This window comes from Sturnus vulgaris, chromosome 5 (assembly GCF_052056855.1).
Source record: "Sturnus vulgaris isolate bStuVul1 chromosome 5, bStuVul1.hap1, whole genome shotgun sequence".
Taxonomy (NCBI): Eukaryota; Metazoa; Chordata; class Aves; order Passeriformes; family Sturnidae; genus Sturnus; species Sturnus vulgaris.
This window is the reverse complement of record NC_142247.1, coordinates 30387720-30413850: the sequence shown is the minus strand read 5'-3', so window position 1 is coordinate 30413850 and position 26131 is coordinate 30387720. Positions and strand designations below refer to the sequence as shown.

At 51.1% G+C, this 26131-nt stretch overlaps 3 protein-coding genes across 14 annotated transcripts in view; 1 reads left to right on the top strand and 2 right to left on the bottom strand.

Annotated features, from left to right (window-relative positions):
- Positions 1-328: 328 nt before the first annotated feature.
- PLA2G6 (phospholipase A2 group VI) lies at positions 329-15657 on the bottom strand. 2 transcript variants are annotated; one of them, XM_014885323.2, is made up of 16 exons: positions 15298-15657; positions 14580-14795; positions 13174-13354; positions 11831-12018; positions 10552-10648; positions 9421-9603; positions 9121-9229; positions 8374-8526; positions 6775-6865; positions 5869-6032; positions 5202-5352; positions 4877-5013; positions 4148-4302; positions 3257-3424; positions 2077-2150; positions 329-1548 (listed from the first exon to the last, which is right to left on the bottom strand). In XM_014885323.2, exons 1-16 carry the CDS (start codon positions 15504-15506, stop codon positions 1407-1409), a joined length of 2418 nt encoding a protein of 805 aa, XP_014740809.2. In that variant the 5' UTR covers positions 15507-15657; the 3' UTR covers positions 329-1406. The 2 variants fall into 2 exon arrangements, with proteins under 2 accessions (XP_014740809.2, XP_088021436.1); XM_088165310.1 differs by lacking the exon at positions 8374-8526.
- A 248-nt stretch (positions 15658-15905) lies between these two features.
- Positions 15906-19489, top strand: MAFF (MAF bZIP transcription factor F). Of its 8 annotated transcripts, none has more exons than XM_088165304.1 (3): positions 15906-16187; positions 17373-17429; positions 17496-19489. In XM_088165304.1, the coding sequence occupies exons 1-3, from the start codon at positions 16167-16169 to the stop codon at positions 17922-17924; spliced, it is 507 nt and encodes a 168-aa protein (XP_088021430.1). In that variant the 5' UTR covers positions 15906-16166; the 3' UTR covers positions 17925-19489. The 8 variants fall into 8 exon arrangements, with proteins under 8 accessions (XP_088021430.1, XP_088021431.1, XP_014740836.1 ...); XM_088165305.1 differs by having other exon boundaries at positions 15910-16187; positions 17511-19489; XM_014885350.2 differs by having other exon boundaries at positions 16135-16272; positions 17511-19489.
- A 967-nt stretch (positions 19490-20456) lies between these two features.
- TMEM184B (transmembrane protein 184B) overlaps positions 20457-26131 on the bottom strand; it is a 30420-nt gene continuing 24745 nt past the window's right edge. For 2 of the 4 annotated variants that reach the window (XM_088165302.1, XM_088165301.1), the window contains exons 8-10: positions 25682-25876; positions 24789-24812; positions 20457-23739 (exon numbers count right to left, since the gene is read on the bottom strand). In XM_088165302.1, coding sequence (XP_088021428.1) covers positions 23498-23739; positions 24789-24812; positions 25682-25876 — 461 coding nt within the window. In that variant the 3' untranslated portion in view covers positions 20457-23497. The remainder of the gene's footprint in view (positions 23740-24788; positions 24813-25681; positions 25877-26131) is intronic. The other 2 variants (XM_088165299.1, XM_088165300.1) reach the window with 2 other exon arrangements.

The window sequence follows — 26131 nt, the reverse complement described above, 5'->3', positions numbered from 1 at the left end:
TGCCTGGGAAGAGACGGATCAAGCAAAACACAGTGCTCTATTTTTTAGGCCTGGACAGCTCCAAGAAGATCTTCATATTGTAGCTGGTCCAAAGCCTCTCTACTCTGGTTGCAACTGCTGTGTGTTAACCAGCCACTCACACCACCCACATGCTCCCAGAGCTAGCTGCAGGTTCAGCTCATTCACCTCTTCAGCCCATAGAAAGGGTACAAATCCAGTGTCTCAAGGAGCCCTTCTTCTGTAAGAAATTCAGAGTCAGCAAGCCTAAAACCCCTCTGGGAATTCATAGGATGGAGAAAAAGACAAGACCACCATGGACTGCATGACATTGGAACCAAATGCAAATCCCTCTTTATTTTAGGACATGTCAGTTTCTCACAGAAATAGGCAGCAGCCAGTCCATTCACTCAAAAGAAAACCATTAAAAATTCAGTTTTTCAGGTTACTCCTCAAAACATCTTCAAATAGACACATAAATTATTTATAAATATGCAAAAATTACTGCAGAAACAACAAGTGGTGCAGCAATCACAGCAGAATTTCCAGTAGTAATAAAAAAGAAAATCCAAATTGTCACAGGGCTGGCTTCTTTGGTGGGAACTGATCTCAGAGCATTTCAGTTAAGAGAAATGATCTCTCCACAAAGCCAAGGCTCTTTTCCCTTCCAGCTGCTGTGAGTAAAGACAGGCTTTCACATCTCAGCTCCTGAGCAAAGTATAACACAGCAAATCAGTGGCACAATCCTGGGTGGGGGAAGCTGCTCCCTCCCCTGGTACAGTGTTGCCAGCTCATCTCAGAGGGGAAAGGAGAAGCTGTTGCAGAAGACAACTGTCTCAGGAAAGGCTTGCCCTTCTCCCAAGGCCAGCTGCAACTTTCTGCACCATATCTACTGCAAAAAGTTGCAGCATTTCTGCTCCCCTCCAAACTGGGTATGTTGAGGGGAAAAGAATCCCTTTTCTCCATACTATACACTCTGAAATACCTCGGGCCCAGTGGGCCAAGCAATCCCTGAAGCTTTATCAGGCCTAGGCCCATTCTGTGACATAGGAAGGTGCACGGTGCTTTGTCAGTGGAGGTACTGCACAGACAGGAGACATTCCAGCTGCTACAGCTCAAGACAAGTAGGTGAGGGCTCTGGATTCTGGGTCAGAGAGCAGGGCAGCAAAACTAAGCACAGCAGCAGAGATGGGGTTACAGCACAAAGATAACTGTCAGCATTTCACAGCTATCATATATGTCATACATTCTGTGTCTGGGAATACATGTGAACTGTTGTCTATTCAATATTAATTCTCTCGACTATTACAAGTCTCTCCCCCACCTCAACACCGTGGCTCAAGTGTTGAGCCATTTCAGTGTCTGCTGCTCCTTGCCTTCAGAACGCAGAATGGGAACCTGGAGGTCAGTCATCGGCAGAGATGTTGCACCAGCTGCTCGAGCTGCTCCCGCTGCTGGTAGATGTAGAGCTGGGTGTCCCAGAGAGCGTTCACCAGCACGGTGTCATTCACCTCGTCCAGCATCACCTCTGTGTGCAGCTGAGGGCTGAGCCTGCGGACAGCCAGACAGCATCACCAGCTGGGCACAGACACGCAGGTGACCAGGCACCAGCCTGCCAAGCAGGACACTTCCATCAAGCGGCTCCCACTGCCATGGTGCTCGCTGGCCCTTGGGCTGTCAGGCTTGCAGAGCAGAGGCCTCCCCCTCCTTCAAGGCCCAGCCACACTCAAGGCTGAGCCACAGTGAAGCAACTGCAGCACATGAGGGACAAGTCTAAAACAGGCTGTGCAGGGTACAGGGCATGGGACAGGGCAGGATGCACATCCCCAAGGTCCACGCAAGACAACACCTCCCAAACCTCCCTTAACTAGCCCAGACCAGGCGTGCCGGGTGCCTCAGCTCATGTGGAGGGCCAGGGCACACTCCATCCATCCTGTCACCGAGACATGTGCAGGGGGCAGGTCTGGGCAGGCATTCCTCTGCAGGCGATGCCACTTGGGATGATGCATGCCACAGCCAGGTCTGAAGTGAGAGGGATAAAAATAGGTCTGTGCAAGAGAGCGGAAAGGAAGCTCCTACCGGAAATATGGGACATCCGTCATCTCACACCAGGCCCTGGCACGATCCACAGCTGGTCCGTCTGCGTCAGTGCACTGCAGGAGAAACAGGCCCGCAGTTACAGCCTGGCTGCTCTTCCCCTGCCTACAACAGGCTTCCCTGGCACCAAGTCCAACTGCACAAGTGCCAGAGGGAAAATAAAAACCAGGAGCAAGGGCATCCTGGATGGCATTCCTTGCCACCAAGAGCTGGCTGGCTTTCCTTTTTCTTTATTTTTAACATAAGGACAGTGCTCCTGATCTTTGGGACACAGGAGTTGCACCCAGCAGACCCTTCATACATCACAGCACAGAGTGGATTGCCTCAAGAAAACTCCCAGGATGATCTGAATAACAGCCTCCTTGGGACTTCATCTGTACCCATTCTGTCCAAGCCCTGTACAGCAGAGCCTGTGATTACTTCAGGCTTACTGGGCTATCCTGGGACAGCTTCCCTGGGAGCCTGAGATAAAAGACAGGAGAAGCAAAAGAACTCTGGGCATTTTCTCACTTCAGGAAGCTAAAAGGGAGATAGTGCAACAGCATTAAAATCATAGTCAGAACTTCAGTTCTGATCTTTCATCCATTTAGAGTGTTTTCATGAACAAAATGTAGTGATCTTCTTCCTGAAGCACACAAGTGCATATGCCAGGTACACATTCCTAACAACAGCTCACAACTGTTGTTTTTAATTAGTGACTCTCTCACTTCTTTAGTATTTACTAATTTCCTCAGTGGGAAAAACTAAGCTTTTCTAAAGAAAAATGAATTGCCGTTTTCTGAGGCATGAATAACTTTTGTTCCCAGGTTAGTTAGATGATAAACAATGCTTTCTGGAAAGATATTGAGTTTCACAAACTCACACCTGCAAATGTTCCTAAGAGTCACTGACCACCATCCCGTCCTTAGCTCCCTTCAGCTGCAAGAATATCCCTTGAGGATGAGTGTCCATCTGGGGCACTCAAAACCCTGAAGAATCAGACAGGTTTTCAGGCCTGCAGTGCTCCTGCAATTCATAAGTTACCCACTACATCCACGGTCAGAGCATTTCCAAGGAAACCGAATTTACATCCAAAAGGAGGAAGCTGGAAACTGGAAACCTTTTCTCCCTCTCTGCAAGCAACCCCAGAGGTCTTTTGCCATCCCCTCCTCCCAGTACTCACACAATCCACCACCATCTTGCCAAGCTCTCTGGCCCCGAAGACAGTCTTCGCCAATTCCCAAGGGTTTGAGGGGCGGAAAACATCCACAGAGCTCACTGGGACCTGCGGAGGCTTCCCTGTTCCCAGGGAGACCACCAACCCCAGTTTTCTCACTTCCTGCTTCCGACCCTGAGGACAAACAAAAAATGTGTTCACAATGACCAACAATGAAAGTGAAGCTTCGCTGGGAAGCTCTGAAAGCCAAGGCAAAAGGCTCAGCAGCCTAGTCTTCCCCCATTGTCCCCCTAAGTATGGCCTGGTGAGACAGCTGTAACCCACAGGACTTGCAAGAGTTGCACTGCTCTGTCCCGTCTCCCCTGACCACATCCAAACCCATGGGACCACCCTGGAGATGAGTCCTAGGACCAGATGACCATGAAACAGTCCAACTCTTCAGTCATTCTGGCAACACACCTCCTCTTTCAGCTGTAGGGAGCAATAGCTGCCACTGGTTATTCAACTTTTTGAAGAACTAGCCACACCACAGAAGGCATCCACTCTTCAGCCCTGAAGAGTACTTTATCCATGTCTTGTCCATTTATTTTTGGACAGAAAAAGGCCCTGCAGAGCCATGCCAAAGGCCACATACAGCCATCAACTGAATCATCCTTGTTCAAAGAAGCAAGGAGAGGCTGATGAGACTGTCTCCCCCCTCACACCCTTGTTAGAAGGGGTATCTCACCTCCCAGCCACTATTCCCAACACATATTCCCCTACACACACTCCCTTTTAGGGTGCTACACTTATTTATCCACCAAGATGTATCCACTCTCACACCTGCTTCTTCTTCAAAAGAGGCTCAGTGGGGCCAAAAAACCTCCAGTTACCATTCAAGGCTAGGATTTCCCTCACCTTTTTGATCAGTGTCTTGTTGTACTCGTGGATCTCTGCCATGGCATCAAGGGTGGGGTTGTTGGCCAGCAGCCCTCCGTCCAGGAAACGGCCAATGGGCCGAAAGTAAGTGGGAGCTGCACCACTGCAGCGGGCAGCACGCCACACGAGCTGCTCTGCAAGGGGCAAAGAGAAAAAGGCCTCTTACAGGTGCACAAAAAGCACCCCAGCTCTATCAACACAAATCAGGAAGGCTTGCAATCCCAGGAATCCCTGCCCTACAGGGTTGTGCCTTTCTCCCAACAGTTGGGCTTCTGCTTGGATGCACAGGATGACTCTGTGGGGCTTGAAAAGATGTTCTCACCATTTCCTACATATCCTGGGTCAAATTCACTCTCTATTTCCTTGCTGCTATTTTGATAGTGAACCAGTTATGTGTGCCAGAGAAGGCAGCAAGCTGGAGGGGGTTACATGGCTTTTCCATGTTTTTCTGTGGGAGCCCAGGGAAAGATGGTGACAGTACACAGGACTCCTTTAGCAGACCCCTTTCCTCATGAACCTCGCTAGCCAGCCCCTGTTCCTGGTACAAGAGAAGCCAAGGGGGGAGGAAAGAGGACAAATGGGACCTAGATACAAGTCAAGATCAGGGATGAGCCATTGTTGATTTTCAGAGCAATGGGAGGAAGAACATGAGATCTGTCTCCAAGGGCTGAAACCTCCCCAGCTGGACTTCTGTGTACCATCATTTACCTTCTGGCTGAGTGAGTGGTTGGAAAGATGCACTTGTCTTGTATTCAGTGGAGCGTTTTGTCTCTGGTACAGGGTAATTCCGGAAAAGGTGGAGCTCAGCTGGCTGTCGGTCACACAGTGTCCCTGTCACAATAACCCTGAAGAAGCGGACATGAGAGAGTAAGAGTAAAATGGGAAAAAAACAAACCAAAAACTTATGGTTTTAATAGTCTACATATCACACTCCTCCAGATCTGCTCTAAGGAGAGGCTGAGCATCTCTGCTGAGACAGGTAAAGAGCACACATGAGACAGCATGAATCAGCACAGCCTGAGACAGGACTTACTTGGGTTTTCGGACATCTGTCATTTTGGTGTTTTCCCCAAATTCCTTCTTCAAGAACTCATCCAGGGGCTCTGACTCGTAGGGCCGAGACCCCCGGAACACCATGTCCTTCATGCGGAAGTACAGGCAGCGCATGTAGTCCATGGACTTCCCTGAGATGGGCAATAGTGTTGGCAGGAGCAGGCAGTGAGAGGAGAGGCAGGCAGAACAAACAGCATATCAGAGCAAGGATTTCCCAGGACAAGTGAGAGATGGGAAGCATCACTCCCAATCTAATCCCCTTCCCAAGCTGCTTGGTATCTGCTTGGTTCTCATCAGCATGACTGGGAAGGATTACAGAGGAAGAGCAAGCTCAGATCAGCCTCCCATCACCAGAATGTATCAATCACTTTGCTCTAAGGCCTCTGTGGAGAGCACAGCAAGTACAGAACATTGAACTCTGCCACCATGCACTCCCTGAAACCCAGAAAGCTGCTCAAAGCCAGCTGACATGAGAAGCAAGTGTGAAGCCAGGTCAAGGCTTTCCTTCATTAAGGAACATCCCTTCCCTCCTCCGGCAGGCAGAAAAGATCTGTTGGGACCAGAGAGGCAGCTCCCACCACACATCTGCTCCCCTGAGGGGAGCACTCAGGCTTACTAGAGTAAGAAGGGACTCATTATGTCCTTACCATGTACAATAGCCAAGGCCAAGATCCCTCCAGTGCTGGTCCCTGCAATCCAGTCAAAAATCTCACGAATGGGACGGCCTGCGGCCTTTTCAATAGCCAGGAGAAGTTGGATGAGCACAAGGCCACGGATGCCCCCTCCATCCAAGCACAGGAGCCGGTCCTGACTGAAGAGAGACAGACACAGATGACAGGGAGCTGTGGAACAGATTACAAATCACAGAACGCTCTGTGGGAACATGGTCCTGCAAACAGGAAGCTATCCCAGTAAGTCGATTGCTGCAGAGAGTGTAATTGGTGAATAAATAAATCCAGCAGTGCCTTCTCAGGTGCAAGTAAGACACATCCAATAAGCCTTGTCAGAGCTGGTGGAACATTCTTTGGTCTTGCATAGCCATCTCTAACCTTTACACCAGAGAGAGTCACCAGCCAAAAGCACATCAAAGTCCCTTACTACACAGTAATGGGTATTGTGTCATAAATAAAAAAGCAGACAGACCTAAATCCTGCCAGCAGCACTTCAGTGCCAACTCCTCCTTCACTCCACACAAGGCAAGGTGTAGGCACTAAGACAGTTCAGAGGAGCTGAGTGAACATCAGGGCAGTGTGTAGAGATAGGGAAATCACAAAGCCAAAACAGTGTTGGGTGCCCAGTAGCACAGGGGAGAGGGACAGAGCAGGATTTCACCTCCTGAGCTCAGGCTCCACTGTAGTTCCAGGCAGGACAGAGAGGGGTCATTTCTGGAAACAGATTTCTCAAAAGATACTGGAAAAACTGCAGTGTTGACGGACACAAAATAATGCCAGCTCTGAGGACGCCATCCCCACGGGTGTGGGAGGAGAGAGTTCACACACAGATTTCATCTTCAAGCTGCACAGGAGCCTGGACAGAAGCTGTTCCTCACTTACTTTCTTATAGCCTCACTGGGCATGTCCACAACATCTGGTGCCTTCAAGAACTGTCCAATCGTTGTGGAAATATACAGAAGGTCCTTGTACCCTAGAGGGCCATGAACATGCAAAAGGAAAAAAATAAATTAGAGATCACCAGTGTGGTAATTGCTTTCCACCATAAACAAAGAGAGAATATCCAGCTCCCTTCCCCACTGACTAAAGGTCTCTGCAGAAGACACAAGCCATCTTACCTACAGCCAACAGGTACCCCCCAAATTTAACTCCACACCAAAGGACAGTAACACCACCCTTTAGAATAGGCAGCTGTAGATGCAGTGGAAAAGACAGGATTTGGAGAAGCAGATGATGTGCACAGTGGGTGAGAGAAGGCAGAGCCCAGCAGCGCGCCCACTACGCAGTTTACTGCAAGCTGTTAAGATAAAACCTAAATCTACTCGTCAAAGTAACCTAGGCAGGAGGGCTGTGGGGACAGGGTGACTTGTCATTACCCCTCAGCTGACATTCACCCAGGCCACCCTGGGTGCAGGCATCAATCCAGGCTAAGTGAGAAGCCAGCCTGTGAAACCAAAAGAAGAAAGAACAGGGGGAGAAGTTACATACTCCTGCCAGCACTCAGGTCAGAAGGTGGCTGTGGATGACAATGAATTGCAGCGAGGAGTTACTTCAAGGGCCAGAGTCCACGATAAAAAAGAGCTTTGCTCTGTTACTGCATCAAAGCTGAAACCTGTCTCCACCAGGCTGTGGAGAAAAGAAAGTCCTGGTCTCAGCAGCCACTGAGATTTGTGGTGACACAGACACATTCCAGATTGTCCTCTAGCCCCATAGGAGAGCCTTTGCAAAGAAAACCTCCAACCTGCAATGGGAAGTGGTCCACAAGCAGATGTTAGCTGCTTGCATGCTCTTCTCATTATCCTCCAAATCAACTCCTCCGCTGCCTAGAGCATAACAACTCTTGTTGCCTCTTCCTGAGCTCCAGAGCTCCTTGAAGGCAGAAAGCCTGCCACTTAGAATACACGAACATTCTTATTCACACAGTCTGGGCAGCATAGACCACAAGATCCAACACAATCATATGTCTCAATGTAGGCACTTCCTATGCATAACAAACCCCATGATCAAGGCTGCTTATCCTCAGGCTTCATCCTTTCCCTCTCCTGCTGGCGTCCAGGATCTGAGTAAGTGACACTTCTAAATCTCCTTGTGCCCAGCACACCACTGGAAGGTGCTCAAGGCAGACCAGCAAGCACTTTCCCTTCTACACATGACCCAATGGATAAAGCACCTGAAGGCTAAGTGACCCCTCTTCCAGAGATTTGAGGGAATCAGTCTTTTTTTTTTTTTTTTACAGAACTACATTGCATCAGGTCTATAAAACAAATGTTTTGAGTACAAGAGTTTAGAATATACACAGAGGAAAAGCAGAGAAAAGAGATGGATCCTGCAACAGGTGAATGAGGACAGAGTCACCACAGAGTCACCAGATAGTGAGAGCTTTGACAGTTCCCAGAGCACGGCAGATCTGAAGAAGAGGTCTGAGACAGCACTGTGAAGCAAGAAGGGAGAAGAGCAAGAGAGGGCCAGGGAAGGCTTTACCTAAGCTGTTGAGGTTGCTCCGCGAGGAAGGTTGGCCTTCCAGGAAGGAGGCAGCAGATGGTGCCAGGCCTGGGGAGTCAGGGTTGGGTGGTGGGTGGCAGCGCTCGGTCCCTACAGTTTGCAGCAGGTCTAAGAGCACTTTCCGGTTTGCACCTTAGGTGACGAAGGGGGAGTTACAGATCAGAAAGATAATCAGTGCACGTGCACACCGTGGGGGAATGTGCTCTGCTGAATTCACAGCAGGCCTGACCCTCACAAAGCCTCTGGGATGACTTGGGGAAGGGCAAAACACGTCCCAGGTGTCTCTCCCCAAACACCAGGCAGCAGGACTTGTGTACAGCAGGAGTACCCACTGCTGTGCAGCTTCAAGGGCATGTGCCACACACTTCTTGTCCCTGAAGAACTGCCCATGTCTGCCTGTGCCTGGGTGGTTCAGCAGTGCTACGTCATCCCATTGTGAGCCTGCAGTGCCTGACATGGGACCCGAAAGAGTGGGAGTTTGTGCCAGCTTTTCCTCTTGCATCTCTGTGTCACAGAAGAGAAATTCATCAAGGACTATTAATAAAAAGCCTGTGCTGCTAGCAAAGTTGGTGCCTACTATGTGAGCAACTAGAAGCTGAGAAAGCATGTTGGCAAAGCATCACCCATCATGACATGCTTTCACCTCTCCCCATAACACTGTTTCGACCACCAAGGGGAGACAGGATGCTGGGCTCACCCTGTAAGGCTGCTGACATGCTCCCTCACCTTTGCTGCTCCTGGCTGCTAACAATCCTGGTGTCTCCCCAAAATCATTGGGGATCTCGACATCTCCTCCAAAGACGATGATTGCTTTGATCATATCCAGGTGGTCATGCTAGGGGACGAGAGAAAGCTCAGTCAAGAGCTGCTACATGATTTCTCATTCCTTCCCTCTCCTTTTCATTAGCCAAAGCACCCACAAGGGAGCACCACACGCAACAGACAGAATTTCAAAGGGCTCTGTCGCTGTCTTAACTCTCCAAGAAAATCATCTCTCCTTCCTAGCAGCCTGGGCAGAGAGCTCACCTTCATGGCCAGGTGCAGTGGCGTGTTGCCATCGCGTCCCCGGGCGTTGGTGTGGGCGCCGTGTGTCAGCAGGACCATGGCGCAGTCCAGGCGGCCCCTCTGGACCGCAATGTGCAGAGCCATGTCGGCCGTGCGGCTGCTCGCGTTCACCTCGGAGCCGTACTCCAGCAGCAGCCGTGTCATCTGTGCCCAGCCCAGACGTGCAGGGGCCACATCAAGAAGAGATAAAGCAGTCGTGAGGACAACCAACTGGGCACTCAAACCATCCAGGTCTCATGGCAAGCAAAGCAGGGGAAGAGGAGGGAGCCTGGATACAGTTGGCTGGCAGATGCCAGCTGAATCGTTCCAAGCACTCGTGTTTCTCTGTCTTTTACTACAGAACTAGTTAGTGGCTGCAGCCTCAGTATCCTTTGGGACAACTATAATGAATGGCTGACATCAATGGAGAACAAAACAGTTCCTACTCAGGACAGGATCCTTGCAGACTAAAAGGAAAAGTTTTTCCTTCTGAGCTTCTCTTTATAAGTCAAGCAAATGGAAGTCTGCTCTGAAACTCCACAGGACATTTCCGAGAGGAAATGGGATACTGCAGGAGGGAAAAGAGCCCTGCTATAGCAATGCCCTCTGCCTGCAACAAGTGCCATTCAAGTGCTCCAGCATGGCATATCACCATCCTGCCCGGCTCTGGCAGGACATGGACTTTCCCCCAAGTGCCACCACTCTGTGCCTACCTCACACTTCCCCTGCAGTTTCTAATGCATTGACCTGTGTGCTCCCAGGAAACTGGAAGGTAATGAGAGCTCCCTCCAGGGGCAACTGTACTTCAGGGACAGTGCTACAATTTCTCCAACCAAAGGGAAAAGGGACAAGCTGGCAGCTTCACAGCCATGGATGAAATACTAGGGATGAGCCCACCAGTTTATTTCAGTGCAAGGGTCTGCTACTCTATTCCTTGTGGCAAACAGCACTGACTGGCACAATGCAAAGAGAATTGAACACTGGACTGCTGGCTAGCTATGACACTCCCAGGGCTCTGCACGTGCACTTGGAAAGGGACAAGTTAGCCACACAAGGAATTAACTGGGTGCTGGGTAGCAGCACAGGCCCTCCCCATGGATTGGCTCTATTTACCTCTGCCTTCTTCGCCCAATGCAGTGGAGTGGCATCATAGCGTGGGTCCTTGGAGCAAACCTGGCTGGCATCTGCCTCGAGAATGGCCTGAGCACACCTGGGAAAGACAGTGAGATGACAGGATGGGTGGCTGCTGTCTTGACACAAGACCTCCACTTAATCACTAACCTGCCTTCTGCCCAGAGGAAATCCAGGAAACCCTGCAGCAGCACCAGCATCCCTGCAACACCTGCGAGTTCCTCAGCTGCACTTTTGTTTTGCTTTCACAGAAAGTGTGGGCACAACAGGAAGCATAAAAGCCAAATGGTGGTGGAAGCAGGAGAATCGCTCCAATTACAAGTTGTGGAGCAACATCTGGGTGGTTCTCTAATACAGGAATATGGCATTTCTGGAAACTCTCCAAACCTGAGAAACTAAATTATTCTCTTCTTCTCTCTTTCCATGGAAACAGGGGAATAGAACTATAATAGTTAAATTAACTTGCTGAAATGAAGAATCTGTGTACTTCCCTATTAGTGAAAAACCACACCTGTTGAGAACAGACCAATATCTGGTGCCTAGAAAACAGGGTGGGTAGACTTAGGAAGTTTGGGTATCTTCTCCACTACCACCAAAAACCCTGTACAAAAGATGGAGCCCCAGTGCAACCTCAGTGACCTATGCTCATTCTGGGCTTGTGAATGTGTCTAATGCTGGAAGTACTTTTCAAAATGCTTAAAAAAATCAGCTACCAGCAGCTCACAGTGTTGCCCTTGAAAGCCCTGTTAGTAGAGCTTGGACACTCTCTGAACATTAAGTATTATAAAGCCTATACAAAGGGAATGGAATTTCTGCAAAGAAAACAGAGAGCAAATATTGTGCCTCTTTTGACTCAGTTCCAGAGTGTGTTATTAAGAATCAAGAGTATCTCTGGCCTACAGGAGATAGGAAAAATTAAGCTTTGAAATGAAAGCTTATTAGGATCAGAGCACTCAAAGACAGAGGTACAGCAATTAATACTATCTAAGCATCAATCATCTTCCTACAGCTCATCCTGAGAAAAAGCATTTCACAAACATACTTTTTTAAATCTATGTCTTTCTCCTGATGTCTAATACCGAAAAAGGTATTAATTCAAGGACACAAAAGGTTTTATTCTGAAAGCATTTCTTTCTTTCCCATACCAGCACTTCCCTGTTCTTTTGCCAATGACTACACACGAGACCTGTCCTACTGAGCACAGCCCTGGGCAATGCTGAGCAGGTACACAAGTCCCCAGTCTGGAGGGGACACTACATACCCCTTCTGGGAGAATTTCAGTGCTGTGTGGATGGGGTAGCCCAGCGTGCCCACGACGCTGCAGCTGGCACGGCACTTCAGGAGGGACCGAACCATATCCTCCTTGCCCAGCTGGCATGCGAGGTGCAGAGCTGTCAGCCCTTCATGGCTCAGGTGGTCCAAGCCAGTAGTTGGGGTTCTGCCCAGCAGCTGGAAGGAGGAGACAATAAATAAATAGATAGACAAACATGGAAGAGCACTGTTTCTTCTTGAGCTCTGAGGAGAGACTGTGAACCACTGGAGCCCTCACAGTGCTACAGCCTGTCCTCTCCATCCCTGCCCGCTGTAAACTGTAGATCTGTTACATGCTGACTGGTTTGTTGCAGAAAAGTATCCCACTGCCACACTGAAGAAACCCTGCAAGCTCTGGTGCACACATGAGAAGTGGGAATTTAGTTTTTCTTTGGTTTAACAAGGAATCAGTACAGAAAACAAACATCGGACATGAGACAGATCAGATAAGAAGCCAAGAAGACAAGTTGATGCCCGAGAAATAAAGAAGAGAATATCTTTTTAATACAAAGTTCCTAAGTGCCCACTCCACGGCATGGAAAGAAAGCCCTGATCCTCATCCTACCTCATCAAGCATTAGGAAACTCCAGCATGTACTGGTACGCAGAGGGAGAGCTGTCACAACAGGTATTGGGCAAACGTGGGGGTTGCAGCCATGGGGGAGAGTCAGTCTCAGTCTTGCACCAAGTCTTCAGGAGCTGACAGACCTCAGGAACCATGTACAAGGCCACCCACGCCTTACAAACCCTGTCACTCTGCCCAGCACTTCCCAGCAATCAAGAACACCTACGACCTCAGACTGTCTCTGCCTCGAGCCTCTGGTCACTGTCCCCCATGCAAGGCCACTCAGTTCAAACAGCAGGTCCTGCAGCTCAGGAGAGCCCAGGGCAGCTCCTATCTGTCCTTCAGCCTGTGGGCAAAACATGATCCCCCATGGCAGCCTCAACACACGCTTCCCTACAGCAGCACTGCCCAAAAACAAACACCCTGCTCAAAGGAGAGAGGGAACGAACAGCCATGAGCCTGAGGAAGGGCAGGATGATACAAATTGTAGTGAAGGATTACTTTCTGAGGAAACTTGCCTAAAGTCCTTGTTCGAGTGCTGGGTGGAATCTGCACTCTGAATATGGGAAACAGCACCAGTAAAGAGGGGATATAAGAGGCTGAAATCAGGCTCAAGCAATAATTCAACAGAGGGAACTGACTTTCTCTTCCCCTGTCCAGAGCTGTTTTCCCATCTCTGTCACGACCCGTCCTAGTCCCACTTTCTTGCAGACCTGAAGCCGCTCCCACCTCGATGATCTGGGGGTTGTTCCCTCGCACAGCGTAGTGGAAAACAGTCTCCCCATTCCTGTCGGTGATGTCCACGCGCGCGTGGCACTCCAGCAGCTCCAGCAGGCACTCCATGTCCCCCTTGCGGCATGCCAGGTGCAGCGGGGTGCAGCCATCCTCGCTGTCCGTGCTGTTCACACAGCTGCAAGAGAGGACTCGGCCTGAGGCCCAGGAACGGCCACGGGGAGGAGGAGGGCATCCAGCTGCTCCAGGAGCTGACACAGAGGTACCCTCTACATCTCTCCCATCTGGTGTGAACCATGAAGTTCAGGAAAGCCCAGCTTCTTGCCAGGGAAGAAGCACAGGGAAAGGCCATCAAGCAGCCCTGCCCCGGACTCTCTCCCTGACATGCAGCTCCTTTTCCTGCCCTCCATATGGGATCAGCTCCCTCTGCCCAAAGGAAGGCAGGAGACAGGTTACAGTCATGTACATACAGTGATGGTGCTGCTATTTGCCCTCCAGTCCCCTAACTCCTCACCAGTCTGCCCTATCCTCAGTAAACCTGTGCTGGTTTTGGCTCAGGTAGAGTTAACTTTCTTCACAGTGGTTGGTGTGGAACTGTGTTTTGGATTTGTGCCGAACACAGAGTTGACAATACAGAAATATTTTTGTTATTGCTAGGCAGGGTTTACATAGAGCCAAAGCATTTTCTGCTTTTCATACTGACCCACTGGTGGTGAGGAAACTGGAGGTGCAGGGAAAGCTGGGAGGAAACACCGCTGGGACAGGTGACCCCAACTGACCAAAGGAATATTCCAGCCCATATGACATCTTGCTTAGTATATAAAGTGCAGGGTTGGAGTGATGGTGTTTGTCTACCCAAGATAGGGCCCTGGAGGTGGCTGAACATCTGCTTGCCCGTGGGAAGCAGTGATTCAATTCCTTGGTTTCCTTTGCTTGTATATATGGCTTTTGCTTTCCCTATCTTTATCTCAATCTAGGTTTTCTACCTCTTGCCCTTTCGATTCTCCCCCCACTCCCTCTGGTGGAAGAGTGAGGAGTAGCTGCGTGGGGCTTGGCTGCTGGCTGGGGTTAAATCACAGCAGAACTTTCCCATGAAAAAGCAAGGCCTTGTGGCCAAAAACTGTTTCCAGACAGTCCTACTGTACCTCCACTCTCACGGCTTACAAAGTGAGCAAAAGCCCCTTCCAAAAATCTGTTCCACAAGGGTTGCAACAACCTAACCCGTGTCTCTAGCAGGACACTTAAATCTTTTACTTCAAACACCAAAGCTCCAGACTCTGCAGCAGCAGGTTGAAGCCCACCAACCAGCTTCCACAGAAAAGAAGGAATACTCGAATACAGCCCAGCCTGCCCTCCCAAGTTCTTTGTGAGCACCGACCCCCTGGAGACACCCTGCTCCTTGCCTCACGATGTGGTTATGCCGGAACATCTCCCGGCGGCCAAACTCCACGGCAATGTGTGCAGGGGACCAGCTGGGGTAGCTGCGGATGCAGTCGCTGAGCTGCTGGAGCTCCTCCAGGGACAAGGGCTGGCATGAGCTCTCGTAGAAAGGGCGCAGCTGCCGGGCATATTGCTCAAAGTACACCAGGGCGTCTGCTTCGTTGTCCAGCTGGAAAAGTCTGGAGAAAAGGCAAGCACAGAGTGCATCCTGCTCAAAGGAATAACCCCAATCCCATGTGTCTGAGGGAAACAGCTCTTTTCCAAACGGCAGTGTTGGGAACTTTCCTTTATTTCTTCAACTAGTGTCATCCTTGTTCTAAGAGGAGCAGGGAGACTTCACTGGAAGAGTGCATCCCTCTTCCTGAACAATGTTAGGTTTTGCTTAGAAGCATCCTCAAGATGCTGAGCCACCAACAAGAACGAGCAGAAATGCATGTGGACCTATGGATGCCCTGAACTATATAACAGCTGCCTGTTGTCCCAATGTTTGGACCTTATCCTGTTTCCACGAGCTGTTTTGCGGCAACTCCTTCACCAGCACATGCGTGGGCATTCCACCCCTCCCAGCCCACCTGCTGCTTCAACACTATACCCCACACCCACGAAGAAGCCCCGACATCACCAATTTGGGGGTCTTCGGTTTCCCACGTCAGCAGGGATGGCTAAAGGTCTGTCACTCACCGGAAGGCGACCTGTGGGCTCTGGGGATTGACCAGCAAGCAGTCCCAGGAGCGAGAGAAGCTGTTCTTGTAGAGGGCCACCCTGCCCTCCTCCCGCAGGCAGGCGTGACCGGCGTACTCGGCGGCCGGCACCTCCTTTACGCGGTACGGGTTGGAGAATATCTGCGTGACGCTGTTGAAGGTGTCCAGCAGCCGCCCAAAAAACTGCATCTTCCCAGAACCTCAGGCGGCTTCTCCCGAGGGAAAAGCAGCGGCCCCTATCCTTCCGCGCACGGTGTGACCCGGAGCGCCGCCGGGTGACACCCCAGGGCCGGCAATGGGACGAGGCTGGATCTGGAGATGGCGCCGAGCAAAGCATGACGGGCCCCCAACGCCCCCCGCGCGCACGGTGCAACGCTCACCGCCCACCGCCCACCGCCCGCCAATCGCCGGCACCGCCCCCCCAGGACGGACCAATCAGCTGCGCCGCTACCGGGGCGGGGCCGTGGGGGGAGGGATTAACGCCGCGCCCGCCGCCTGCCGGGGGAAGAGGGCGGAAGGGCGGGAGGCGCCATCTTTGTGAGGGGCGGGGCGACAGGGGTGGGACCGCCCTTCTTAAAGCGGTAGCGGCCCATTTCGGTGGAGGGTTCTGCTCCAGGCAGGGCGGTTTATCGGTCGTCCGTCACCCCTAAATTGAAGTGCAAACCACCGCTGTTGGAGCGCGACCGCATTCACTTCTCGGTGTGCGGTGTGCGCTGGCAGCGTGAGAGGAGAGCTGGCACCGCGGGGCGCTATAAGGGCAGCGGGCGCTTTAAAGGCAGCGGCCGCCCAGCGCGGCAGCGGCGGCGAAGGGGCGTGGCGAGGGTGACGTCACCGAATGACTGTGTTTTTATGAATGAAAAGAATCCGCGGGTGAGTAATCGCGGGGAGCGAGGTTGGAGGCGCCGCCCGACGCCCCGACCCGGCAGCGGCCCCGCGGGACCAGCGCAGCCGCCAGGTGAGCGCCGGCCGGAGCGACCCCTCCGCTCCCGCCTCGGCTTTGCCCCCCGCGGGGCGGCCCGGAGAAGGGGGCGCTGGGGTCCGGCACCGGCTGGAGGCCTCTCTGCCACCGCCGAAGGCGGGGATTGGGACCGGGATTAGGGCTGGGGGAAACGGGACGGGGGGACGGGCCGGCCGGCCGCCCTCGGGGCCGTCCGCTCTTCCTTTCCAATTCACGGCCACCGCCCTGGAGGGATCCGCCGCCGCTCCTCGGCTCCGGCGGCGGATCCCCGGCCCGGATTGCATCAGCTTCCAGCCGCCCGGCTCCACCTTTCCCACCGCCCCCCTCCAGCCCCTCATTCCTCTCGGGGCGCTCTCGGCCCCGTCCCGGCCCCCCCTCGTCCCTCCGAGGGCTCTCCTAACGAGACCGGGGTTCTCCGAGGAGGTGAGAGGCTGCTGGACTGCAGTCCGGGGTCTCGGACCCCTCCTCACTCTCCGCACCCAGGGACGGGGAGGGACCGGCCATCGGCGAGAGGCAGGCACCGCTTCCGTGACTTTCACCCCTGGGCTGCTGAATCACGGGGCGGCCACTTCTCACCCGCCTGCGCTTCGTGGCCGCGACCCTTCGCCCCCGGAGCCTGGGGCCACCCGACCCTTGCGCCGAGACCCGCGGTGCTCTCGCCGGGCGGTGGGGCGGCACCTCCACACGCGTCCCGGCCGGGTGACTTCGCCACGGTGTCACTCGGTGGGGCTGCTGCTTTTACTTTCCCTTCAGCCTCGGGCGGATCTCGCTTGTGTTTCCTCCCCGCGGGGAAGGCTTGGCTTCCAGTAGGCGGCTGGGGCATTTTGGGTCCCCTGGGCAGAGCAGCATCCCAACCGTCTCGTGATGGGATGAAGGAGGGCGGGAGGTCCATCTTTGACCCATTATTATTATTGCTTGCAGTCATCATTGCTATTAATATTATTACTATGTACTTTTTTAAAAGGAGTGGGATGAGTCATGCGGCCCGGGGTGGGGGGGGGGGTGTGGGCAGCGGGCAGAGGACCAGCAGGGCCGGTGTCCTCTGTTCTGAGGTAAGGAACACGGGGCAGTAACCAGCTTTTCTCCTGGCTGCTCAGCAGGGCCGGAGTGAGGAAAGGATGGCTGCAGACGGGCTCTCCAGCAAGGCTTTGAAGGTGAGCACCGGTGGGAACAAGGGCTTAGGAGTCAGGGGGCTGGTTTTGGGAGTCTCAGGCAAGCAGCCCTCTCTCTGGCAGGTGAAGCGGGAGCTGGGGGAGAACACTCCACTGCTATCAGATGAGGAGCTGATGGGGCTGTCAGTGCGGGAACTCAACCACCACCTGCGGGGCCTCTCCAAGGAGGAGGTGGCAAGGCTGAAGCAGCGTCGTCGAACGCTGAAGAACCGGGGTTATGCTGCCAGCTGCCGGGTGAAGCGTGTCTGCCAGAAGGAAGAGCTGCAAAAGCAGAAGATGGAGCTGGAGTGGGAGGTGGACAAGCTGGCCCGGGAGAATGCTGCCATGCGCCTGGAACTCGACACTCTCCGTGGCAAGTACGAGGCCCTGCAGGGCTTCGCCCGCACCGTGGCCACTCACGGGCCCCCTGCCAAGGTGGCTACTGCCAGTGTCATCACCATAGTCAAGTCCGGCACCAACCAGGCCGCCTACTCCTAGTGCTGGCCTCCGTCCCCCGGCTGGACACGGTCCTCCCCGGGGTGCCTTCCCCATGAATTGCCTTCCAGCCCTTCCCCAACCTCCTCCCTGTCAGGACCTGTGCCCAAAATCCTCTTTCTCCCATCCCTTGATCTCCAGCTCCCCCACGTAGGGAGGGATGCTGCTATGTGGGTGCTGGCAGAGAGGACAGGACCTCACTGGTGACCCTCATAGCCCCGTCCCCTCTTGGGTGTGCAGACAGAAAGAGAGCAAACCCACACAGGAAGCAGTGGGGAAGCATCCCACAGCTCCAAGCTGGTAGGAAAATGCCAGGTGCCTCTTTTTTGTGAGAGGGCATGGGAGAGCTAAATGCGGGCCAGACAGTCCCAGAAGCATGTGCCAGAGAAGGAAAAGAGGAGAGAGAAATTTTGCAGTGTAGAGGAAGAAGGCATGATAGAAGGGTATCAGCATTGGGCAGACGACCTGGACCACAGCTGGAGCAGGGAGGAAGGTGGCAGCATGTCTGAAATCTCTGGGGACGCAGATGGCAAGGGAAGGTTAGCAGGTCAGAGGGGGAGATGAAGTGGCTGCATGTTAATGCCTGGCAAGGGTGAATGGAATGGGAAAGCGCTGTGGCAGCTTGTGGTGCTGGGGGACCCCAGAGCGGACAATAATTGGGCAGGGGGAGGAGACGTGAGCAGGTCAGCCCAAGCTGTTGTCCGCAAAGGAGAGAAGCAGTGGTGCTGTTTTATCTTTATCATGCACAACCTTCACGCCTCTTCCTGCTGACGGGACACTCAGCCTGGGTGTCTGAAATGCAGCAGCACTGGCAGGAAGGAAGCAGAGGCAGCTGGAGCAGAGATAAACACTGTTTTGCTCAGTGCAGGCCAGCTTGTATAGCCCCACCACCTACGAAGCCCATGGAAAGGTGCTCCCAGCCCTCAAAGTCAGAGATGTGGAGGCAGAGAGAGGGGTGGAGGTGCAGGAGGTGGGAAGTAGGGGCGGAGAGCATCCCTGCTCCTGGGAGCTGCCTGGCAGGCAGGTAGGCTCCTCCCTTTGGTTTTCCTCCAGCTTGGACCCTGGTGTAGGACAACCAGCTCTTGAGCAGGCTGAAAGGCTGGAGAAGAGCTGGGTTCGCTAAATACAGGCAGAGCAGGGGAGGGAGCAGGAGGCAGGTCTATCTCGAGATCTGTTGCTGTAGATGATACCCCTGCCCCTCCGTTCTGCCCCTGCCTGGGTATTGCCACGCCAGCCGCCCTCGGCTGCAGCCTCCATTCTTCCCTGTAGAGAGGTGCCTACCACTCCTGGTTGGCATTCCCCACCCCAACTCTTCTTGGGTTTATTTATTGCACGAACATAAGTTATTTTCACGTCCTCTTTGCCATTCCGCCTCTCGGCACAGCCAGGATGTTGGTACAGAGCCGTACTTTATATTTTATATATGCAAATCACATTTTATCTTATATAGAGCAAAAAAAAAAAAAAACTTATTTATTTTCTGACTTACAGTATGTGTCCTACCCGACTCCTCTGTATTTTGTAGACTTTACAAATAAAGCAAGTTCTTTTTTTTTTTTTTTTCCACAGTGAGAGTATGTTTGGTCATTCTTGAACTTGGGACAGAACTGTGTCTGAGACCAGGTTTTCTGTCTCCCTCTGGCTTTACTGCAGAACATGCTCAAGAATGTGCCCAAAAAAGATGGGATGGGGATAGCTCATGGCTTTTTAGGACAAAACTAGATTTATAGTCTTTGAGAGAAAAGGGCTAAAAAAGCACACTTAATGCTTATTACCACCCCCCAAACACTTGCTTTCAGGATCTGTGCAGCTGTGCTGAATCAGCTTTTCCTGGGAAAGATGCTTTTCACTACAAAAACTCCCTCCAGGCTGTCCTTGGACCAGGTGTAGGAGAGGCAGGTGCAGCGCATCTGTGCCCACAAACTTCCCTGTTGAGTGAATCACTTTATCACCTTACCTGGGAACAGCAAGGACAAAAGCAGTGAGCTTCTGCCCATGGATGGCAGAAGGGGAAGAAGTGTGGAAGGCTTCTTATTGGGAGATTAAGCCAGACCTCCTCCCTGTGTGGAAAAACCACCCTTCCTCAGAGCTGAGCTGGAAGTGGTGAGCATGTCCCAAACGCCCAGGTGGGCCAGGTCCCCAGCAGGCTGCAGCATTCAGGATAGTTTGGGGGTTTGACATTCCCATTCTCTCTGCCAGTGCAAAGGGCCCCAGCCCCAAACATTGCTCACGGAAGAAAATCCCAAAGCCATTGTTTGCTGGGGCCCCCTCTTGCTTGGTGTTTCACAGTGAGCACCTAAAGAAAATTCATCTCTACTCCAGGTTTTTGACATGGGTTTTACTCCTGCCTTGTGGCAGCAGTGGTGGCTCAAGCCCAGGGTGCTGCAGTGATGCTTCTCCATCAGCTCCTACATAGACATGTGGAGCCTTCCTTCCGAGAAGAGGACAAGAGATCCTGACCCACCAAGTCTCAGTCCCTACAAGGAGGAAAAACTCAGAAGTCACCCAGACAACACCACACACAGGCAGCTTAAGTACAATCTATATTATCTCTATATTTTTATTTGTCATCATATTTGCTCATTTCTGCGGAGTATAACGTCACAAAGACCAAAATAGAGAGCGGCTTGTCGCTGAGCTCACATCAGTTAAACACAATAGGTACAAAACTAGGTGACTCTGTCTTATTTATCATACTTTTTTTTTCAGTCATTTATATACAAAGAACTACTCTATATGGAAAAACAATAAACAAATCCCATGGGTATGTTACATGGTAAACAAAAAAGGAAGGAAGGAAGGAAAATGGAAGCAGGTAAGGGAGAGCAGTCCCAAGGGTCTACTCCTGGAACTGGCACATTTCTTGGGTCCTGGGCTACCATGAGCAGACCTACAAGACCATGAATGCCTTGACCTCCTTGGTCTCAAGCTCTGGATCTCTTATTTGTTCCTCCAACACAAAGTGGCTTCAGAACCAGTGCTTGCTCTGGCACTTGCTGGTCATGAGGGAGTGCAGGAAGCTTAGTGATGAATGATTTTGTGTGGTGTTAAAAAACATATATATATAAAATTATGAAGTAGGGCAGCTGGCTTGTTGGGTACTAGCTCACCAGGCTCCTCCAAAGGCAGCTGGTGCAAGAGAGTTATACTTGAAACCATTACATACAAGATACTTTGAGAATATCCAGATTCTCTGCAGAGCACATACATATGTATATATATATATATATATATATGTATGCAGGAGACATTTCAAAATAAGTTCGAAGAAGTCTAAGAAATGCTTCTCTAAGCCTGGACCACCTTCATGCTCAATGGGGCAACCACACAGATTTCAGCCACCCAAATGCAATGAAGACTGGGGGTAGTCAACAAGTGATACTGGGACATCATCAAGGTCTGCAAATCCAAAGAAAGGGGAGGATGGGATCATGGCCCATGCCTTACTTTCCTAAGAGGGAGAGAGAGAAACACCAGTATCTCCCATTGAAGGACTATTAATCAAAGCCATAGAAAACAGAAACAAAGTCTGTTCAGTCTTCAGCCCTACTTTCCAGGCGGCTTATGAATGAGGAAATTTTACACCAAGCCCACACAAAGCCTGGCAAAGTATGTTTACATGTCTAATTAAGCAGTCACAAACTTAGGAAAATTAGTAACCAACAGCATGGCACTGCAGGATGTGTGTGAATGGGAAAATCAAGCAGCTGAGAAGTTGCTGAATCCACTGACTCTGCCTCCAGCTCCCCCAGCAGTACCATTGCTCTCACCTGCTTCACTATCCCCCAGAAACATCAGTACAGAAGGAGGAGGCACTATCCTTAAGCTTTTCCCTATCTCATCCTCACAGCATGGAGCAAACCTGCCTCTCTTCAAGCCCTTTTGCCCAGCTTGGGCAAAGGTGCTGAATAAATGAAGTGCTCTTCACTGACTTGCTTCTGAGACACTCAATGAACAAGCAGATAGATTAGGAAACAAATGGAAAGGTAAACTCCAGGAAACAAACCAGACTCCAGTTCTCCTAGCAGAACAGGAAGGAACAATCCAGAATCACTCCAATCTGCTCATTGCAGGGGAGGCATGAAGATGGAGAGGAACACAGAAATCACAGCTGAACAGAGTAACTTGCTCCAATCTCTCAATTTTGCTTCCTGCTTGCAGGTAGGAGCATCTGAGCTGTAGCACTTGAGTGTGCTGCCTAATTCTCTCCTAGATAATTTTAAGCAAGCAAGAGGCATTTCCTATCATTTTCACTTTGGCTCCACTAAGTACGCATGGATTCATCCAAAACCCAAGAGAAGCAAGGGAAAGCTTGTTCCACTTCCATGGATGAAGGTTCCACCCTTGGTAGCACTGCAGGTGCAGCAGAGCCTGTGAAATGTGCAGCAGCAGCAGCAATTGCTGCCTGAGAAAATAAAAGGGACAAATTTGACCAACCAGGTCATGTCAGGTATCAAGTCTGCTCCAGCCTGCCCCAGAACAGCTACAGAGATAAAAAACAAAGGAGTGTGCAACATTCCTTCCTGAATATTCCAGCCTAAGGGTGAAACTTGTGTAGCTCGGGGAAAGTCAGTGATGATGAGCATGGGGAGAGCTACCTGTGAGAGACCAGGATCTGCTCCAGCAGCTGCTTCTAACAGGGGCAGATGTGATGCTGGGGAACAGGAAACAAGAAGAAAAACTGGTTTTGTGTTTACATATCTTCCCTTCCCAAAGAGGCGTGAAGGGGCCAGAGCTCTACAAACTTCCACCATCTATCATAGCCAGTCCTCAGTCTTGTTAGCAGGAGACAGATGCTCCAGGGAGGCTTCCTGCCACAGGAACGCCAGGGAGATGAGAAGCTTGGACACCCGGTGATTAAAAAACTCCACCCTTGTGAAAAACTAATTCCATCCCCACTGAGCTTCAACATGCTTTTATAGCAATTGGGGATACAGGGAGCCAAGGAACACTAAGAAAGCCCTGTCCTTTTCCCCTTTGCTCTCTCAAGTGACTCAAGGACTCATAACCAGGTGCTCAGGAGGGTGGGGAGAGATGTTCCTTACTTAGCACTCAAGGCAATGGCTATATAGAAAGACCGGTCTCAGGTCTGGTCCTCAGGAACACTTATGGCTGCATCCCCATCCTATTTCCCAAGGATCACAGAGATGTTAGTACCAGGGAGCTGGGGAGAAAACTGTGCCTACATCAACCTTTCAGGAAAAGAAATAGAAAACAGTCAGGTTATCCTGCCAGAAAAAAACCAAAAACATTTTTGGTTACAACTCTAGGCTCTGGCCAGACACACTCCACACCAAGCTGGGCAGGTGTGGGAAGCCAGAGCCCCAAACCCTGGAGCTTTGCTTGAATCAATTCAATTTGATTGCTGCTGTAAGGAATGGGCTCGAGCATGGAGTCCTGGCCATTCTGCCACCTCTGCATTGCTCATCAAGTCCATACCCACAAAAGCTAATGGGAAGTGCCCACTTCTGCAATCTTTACTCTCTAGGAAGTGATATGACTTGCGTGTTTCTGCATTAATAAATTATTAAAAAAAATAGTAGGAAAATGACAGCCTGTGCTGGCAGTTTCCCCTCCTAGAATTCATCGTCAGAGCTCAGCAAGAGGGTCTTCTCGTTGTCACGGGCACCGGAGCAGCTGTGGGAGCGCGAGATCACATGGCTGCCATTGCGCCAAGGGGGACCATGCTCCAGTGTCGACTGTTGTGTGTACTGCTGGTAGGCTGGAGAGAAGTTGTGGATCGCATCTTGGACAATGTCATGGGGATTCATGGTCTCCTTGAGGCTGCTGGAGATGCTCTTCATGGGAGCACAGCGACCTATTTGGGTAAGACAGGAAGGGACAAGTAAAGAACACTGCTGCCTTCCCCACATCCCTTAATACAAAGGTAAGGAAAACAGGGAACATGCGGTCCTAGATCTCGCAGAAGGTGCCTTACAGACTTCCTTAAGCAGCTGCTGAGGAAATGCTACACAAATAGTGTTGAGTTTTACCAGTGGTGCTCCTAAACTCAGATACTGTGAGCCAAGTGAATCCACCACAGCACCAAATGGGGGACACACCATGAGAACGGGACATACCCACAGTGCCAACCTCCACTACACACTATTGGTGCTGGCCTGGGTGTGCAACAAATACAGTCAGGTAGGGAGGTGCTCTTCTAAACACTTTCAGAAGACAAAAAAAACTAAGTCAATTCTAAAAATATAGGAGAAAGGGCACTTGCCATTCCACTCACAGGAAATTAAGACTGCTAAGTGGTACCAAAGTGCCCATGGGAAAGAGATCATATGAGTAAAACGCAGCACAAAGTAAGGAAAGGAAATAAAGAGGCAGTACTAGAGGCAGAACTACCCCATGTGTCATGATGATACCATGAAGAAAGCAACAGATGGAGAATGTACCACCCTAGTGCTAAGCACAGAGGGAAGCTGTGTCTCCTTCTAGAAGCTGACATGTCTCATGGCTTCTAGGTTCTATTTCCAGTGTGGGCTTCTGCCTCTGTTCATTTCTGGGGATGAGCTCCCCAGAGAACCAAAGTATGCTGATCATCTGTGACAATTATAAAAGTGAAGGGAGGCTAGGGTGAGAGAAGCTCCTTTGAGAGCCTGCACAACTCTTGGGGGAGAGAGATTCCCACAGCTCTGACACAAATGCTCTAAAGCTATGCGTTAATGCCCATGAAGCCATTTTACTACTTATAATCCAGACAACCCTAAAGCAGCTGTGTGAGGCAGTGGAGTTACAGACTTGCGAGAAAAGGGGAACAAGGGACAGGGCAGGTTGTATGCAGGCTGGGAATCAGGAGGGAACAGCATCCCAGCTAAAAACCAACTGAGACAAACACACAAAGCATGCTGTACCTACCATATGGCCCATATGATGGAACTGCTGCATCAGGGACCAGTGGCCAAAGCAAGGGAGAGATAAAAGGAAGAGGAGAGAAAGACAGAGACAGAGAAAGAGGAAATAACAAGAACTGAACAAGGCCCACCGCCGAAACATTCCCCACTGTACTGATCTGTAGTTTACCCTTTCATCACCCAAAGATCTCATCTCCCCCCACTGCAACCACTGTTCTTCCAAAACCTCTGGCTGGGATGGAGGGGTCACTTATATTGACACTGCCTGAGGGCTGCTGTCTTCCAGCACCTCACAGATCTCCCCCAGCAGGAAGGAATCCCTTTATTTGGAAAACACTGCATAGACTAGGCAGAAAACCCCCTTTTCCCAGAGAAAACATCCATCTTCCTCTTCCCCAAAATAAGAATCTTCCTTATAGCAGCCCAGCCCTCACAAAGTCATTACAGGAAGATCCTCCTCCTCTATGACAAACATATTGCCAAAGCACAGCCTCATCTTCCCAAGCCAGATTCAAAACAGAGCCTGTTTTAGGCCCTGTCCCTCCTGCCTTCAGTCTGTTGCTCAATCTGGAGCAATGGAGTTCCCCTTTGGGGAGACAGGAAGAAGGACAAACCCACTCTATCGAAACAATGCAACATCTTACAGCCCTCAGGTCTGCAACAAGTTGTTGTGGGTGGCATGCTGGGGAACTGAAAAGGGAACAGTGCAATTCAGTGCAAGGTTTCTGCCCTGGAGAGCTGTTGCACAATAAATCTTTTCAGACACCAGGCAGGAGGTAATGTGGCATTTTCCAAGCTATCGGGTTGGGAGTCCTATCAGTGTGCTGGCTGCCTGAGGGACCAGTCACCACCCAGTCTCACTACTAAGCAAGCAATATGCACTGGCATACTTCCTACCTTGAGCATCAATTCTCTTGTCCACATACACCTTGTATGTGAAGGCGTGGCGCAGGGCAATGGCTGCAAAGAACATCTCCACACAAATGATGAAGTCTTGATAGCCAGCAGCTACTGTGCCTTCACCCACAGACACATTAGCAGAGTGGATTTTGGGGATGGCACCGCACTTTTCCAAAATGGCCAACAGCATCCCTAAGCAAAGTAACAAGTTCATGTAAATGTGCAGAAAACATGGTCTCATAGTAACTGCAAAGAATGGAAACAGTTTTTTGTGTTATATGTCCTAGATATAACCCAACTCACCACAGGAGCTACAAACACACACCTACGGTCATTTGTGCAACAGAAAAAGAAAGAATAAAGTGAACAAATACTTTTAGGCAAATAATGTTCAAACACTGATCCTCTTCTACTCTCAACTGACACAAACTGTGGAACTAACTTCTG

Bases quoted from the DNA above. Each gene is read 5' to 3' on its own strand.
- PLA2G6 (XM_014885323.2), bottom strand. From the start codon at position 15,506: ATGCAGTTTTTTGGGCGGCTGCTGGACACCTTCAACAGCGTCACGCAG. The intron at 13,355-14,579 runs GCAAGGAGCAGG...CCTCTCTTGCAG, and splicing joins CGGCATAACCACATCGTGAG to CTGTGTGAACAGCACGGACA. The intron at 12,019-13,173 runs GTGGGAGCGGCT...TCCTCCTTCCAG, and splicing joins ACAACCCCCAGATCATCGAG to CTGCTGGGCAGAACCCCAAC.
- MAFF (XM_088165304.1), top strand. From the start codon at position 16,167: ATGAATGAAAAGAATCCGCGG. The intron at 16,188-17,372 runs GTGAGTAATCGC...CTGGCTGCTCAG, and splicing joins TGAATGAAAAGAATCCGCGG to CAGGGCCGGAGTGAGGAAAG. The intron at 17,430-17,495 runs GTGAGCACCGGT...TCAGGCAAGCAG, and splicing joins TCTCCAGCAAGGCTTTGAAG to CCCTCTCTCTGGCAGGTGAA.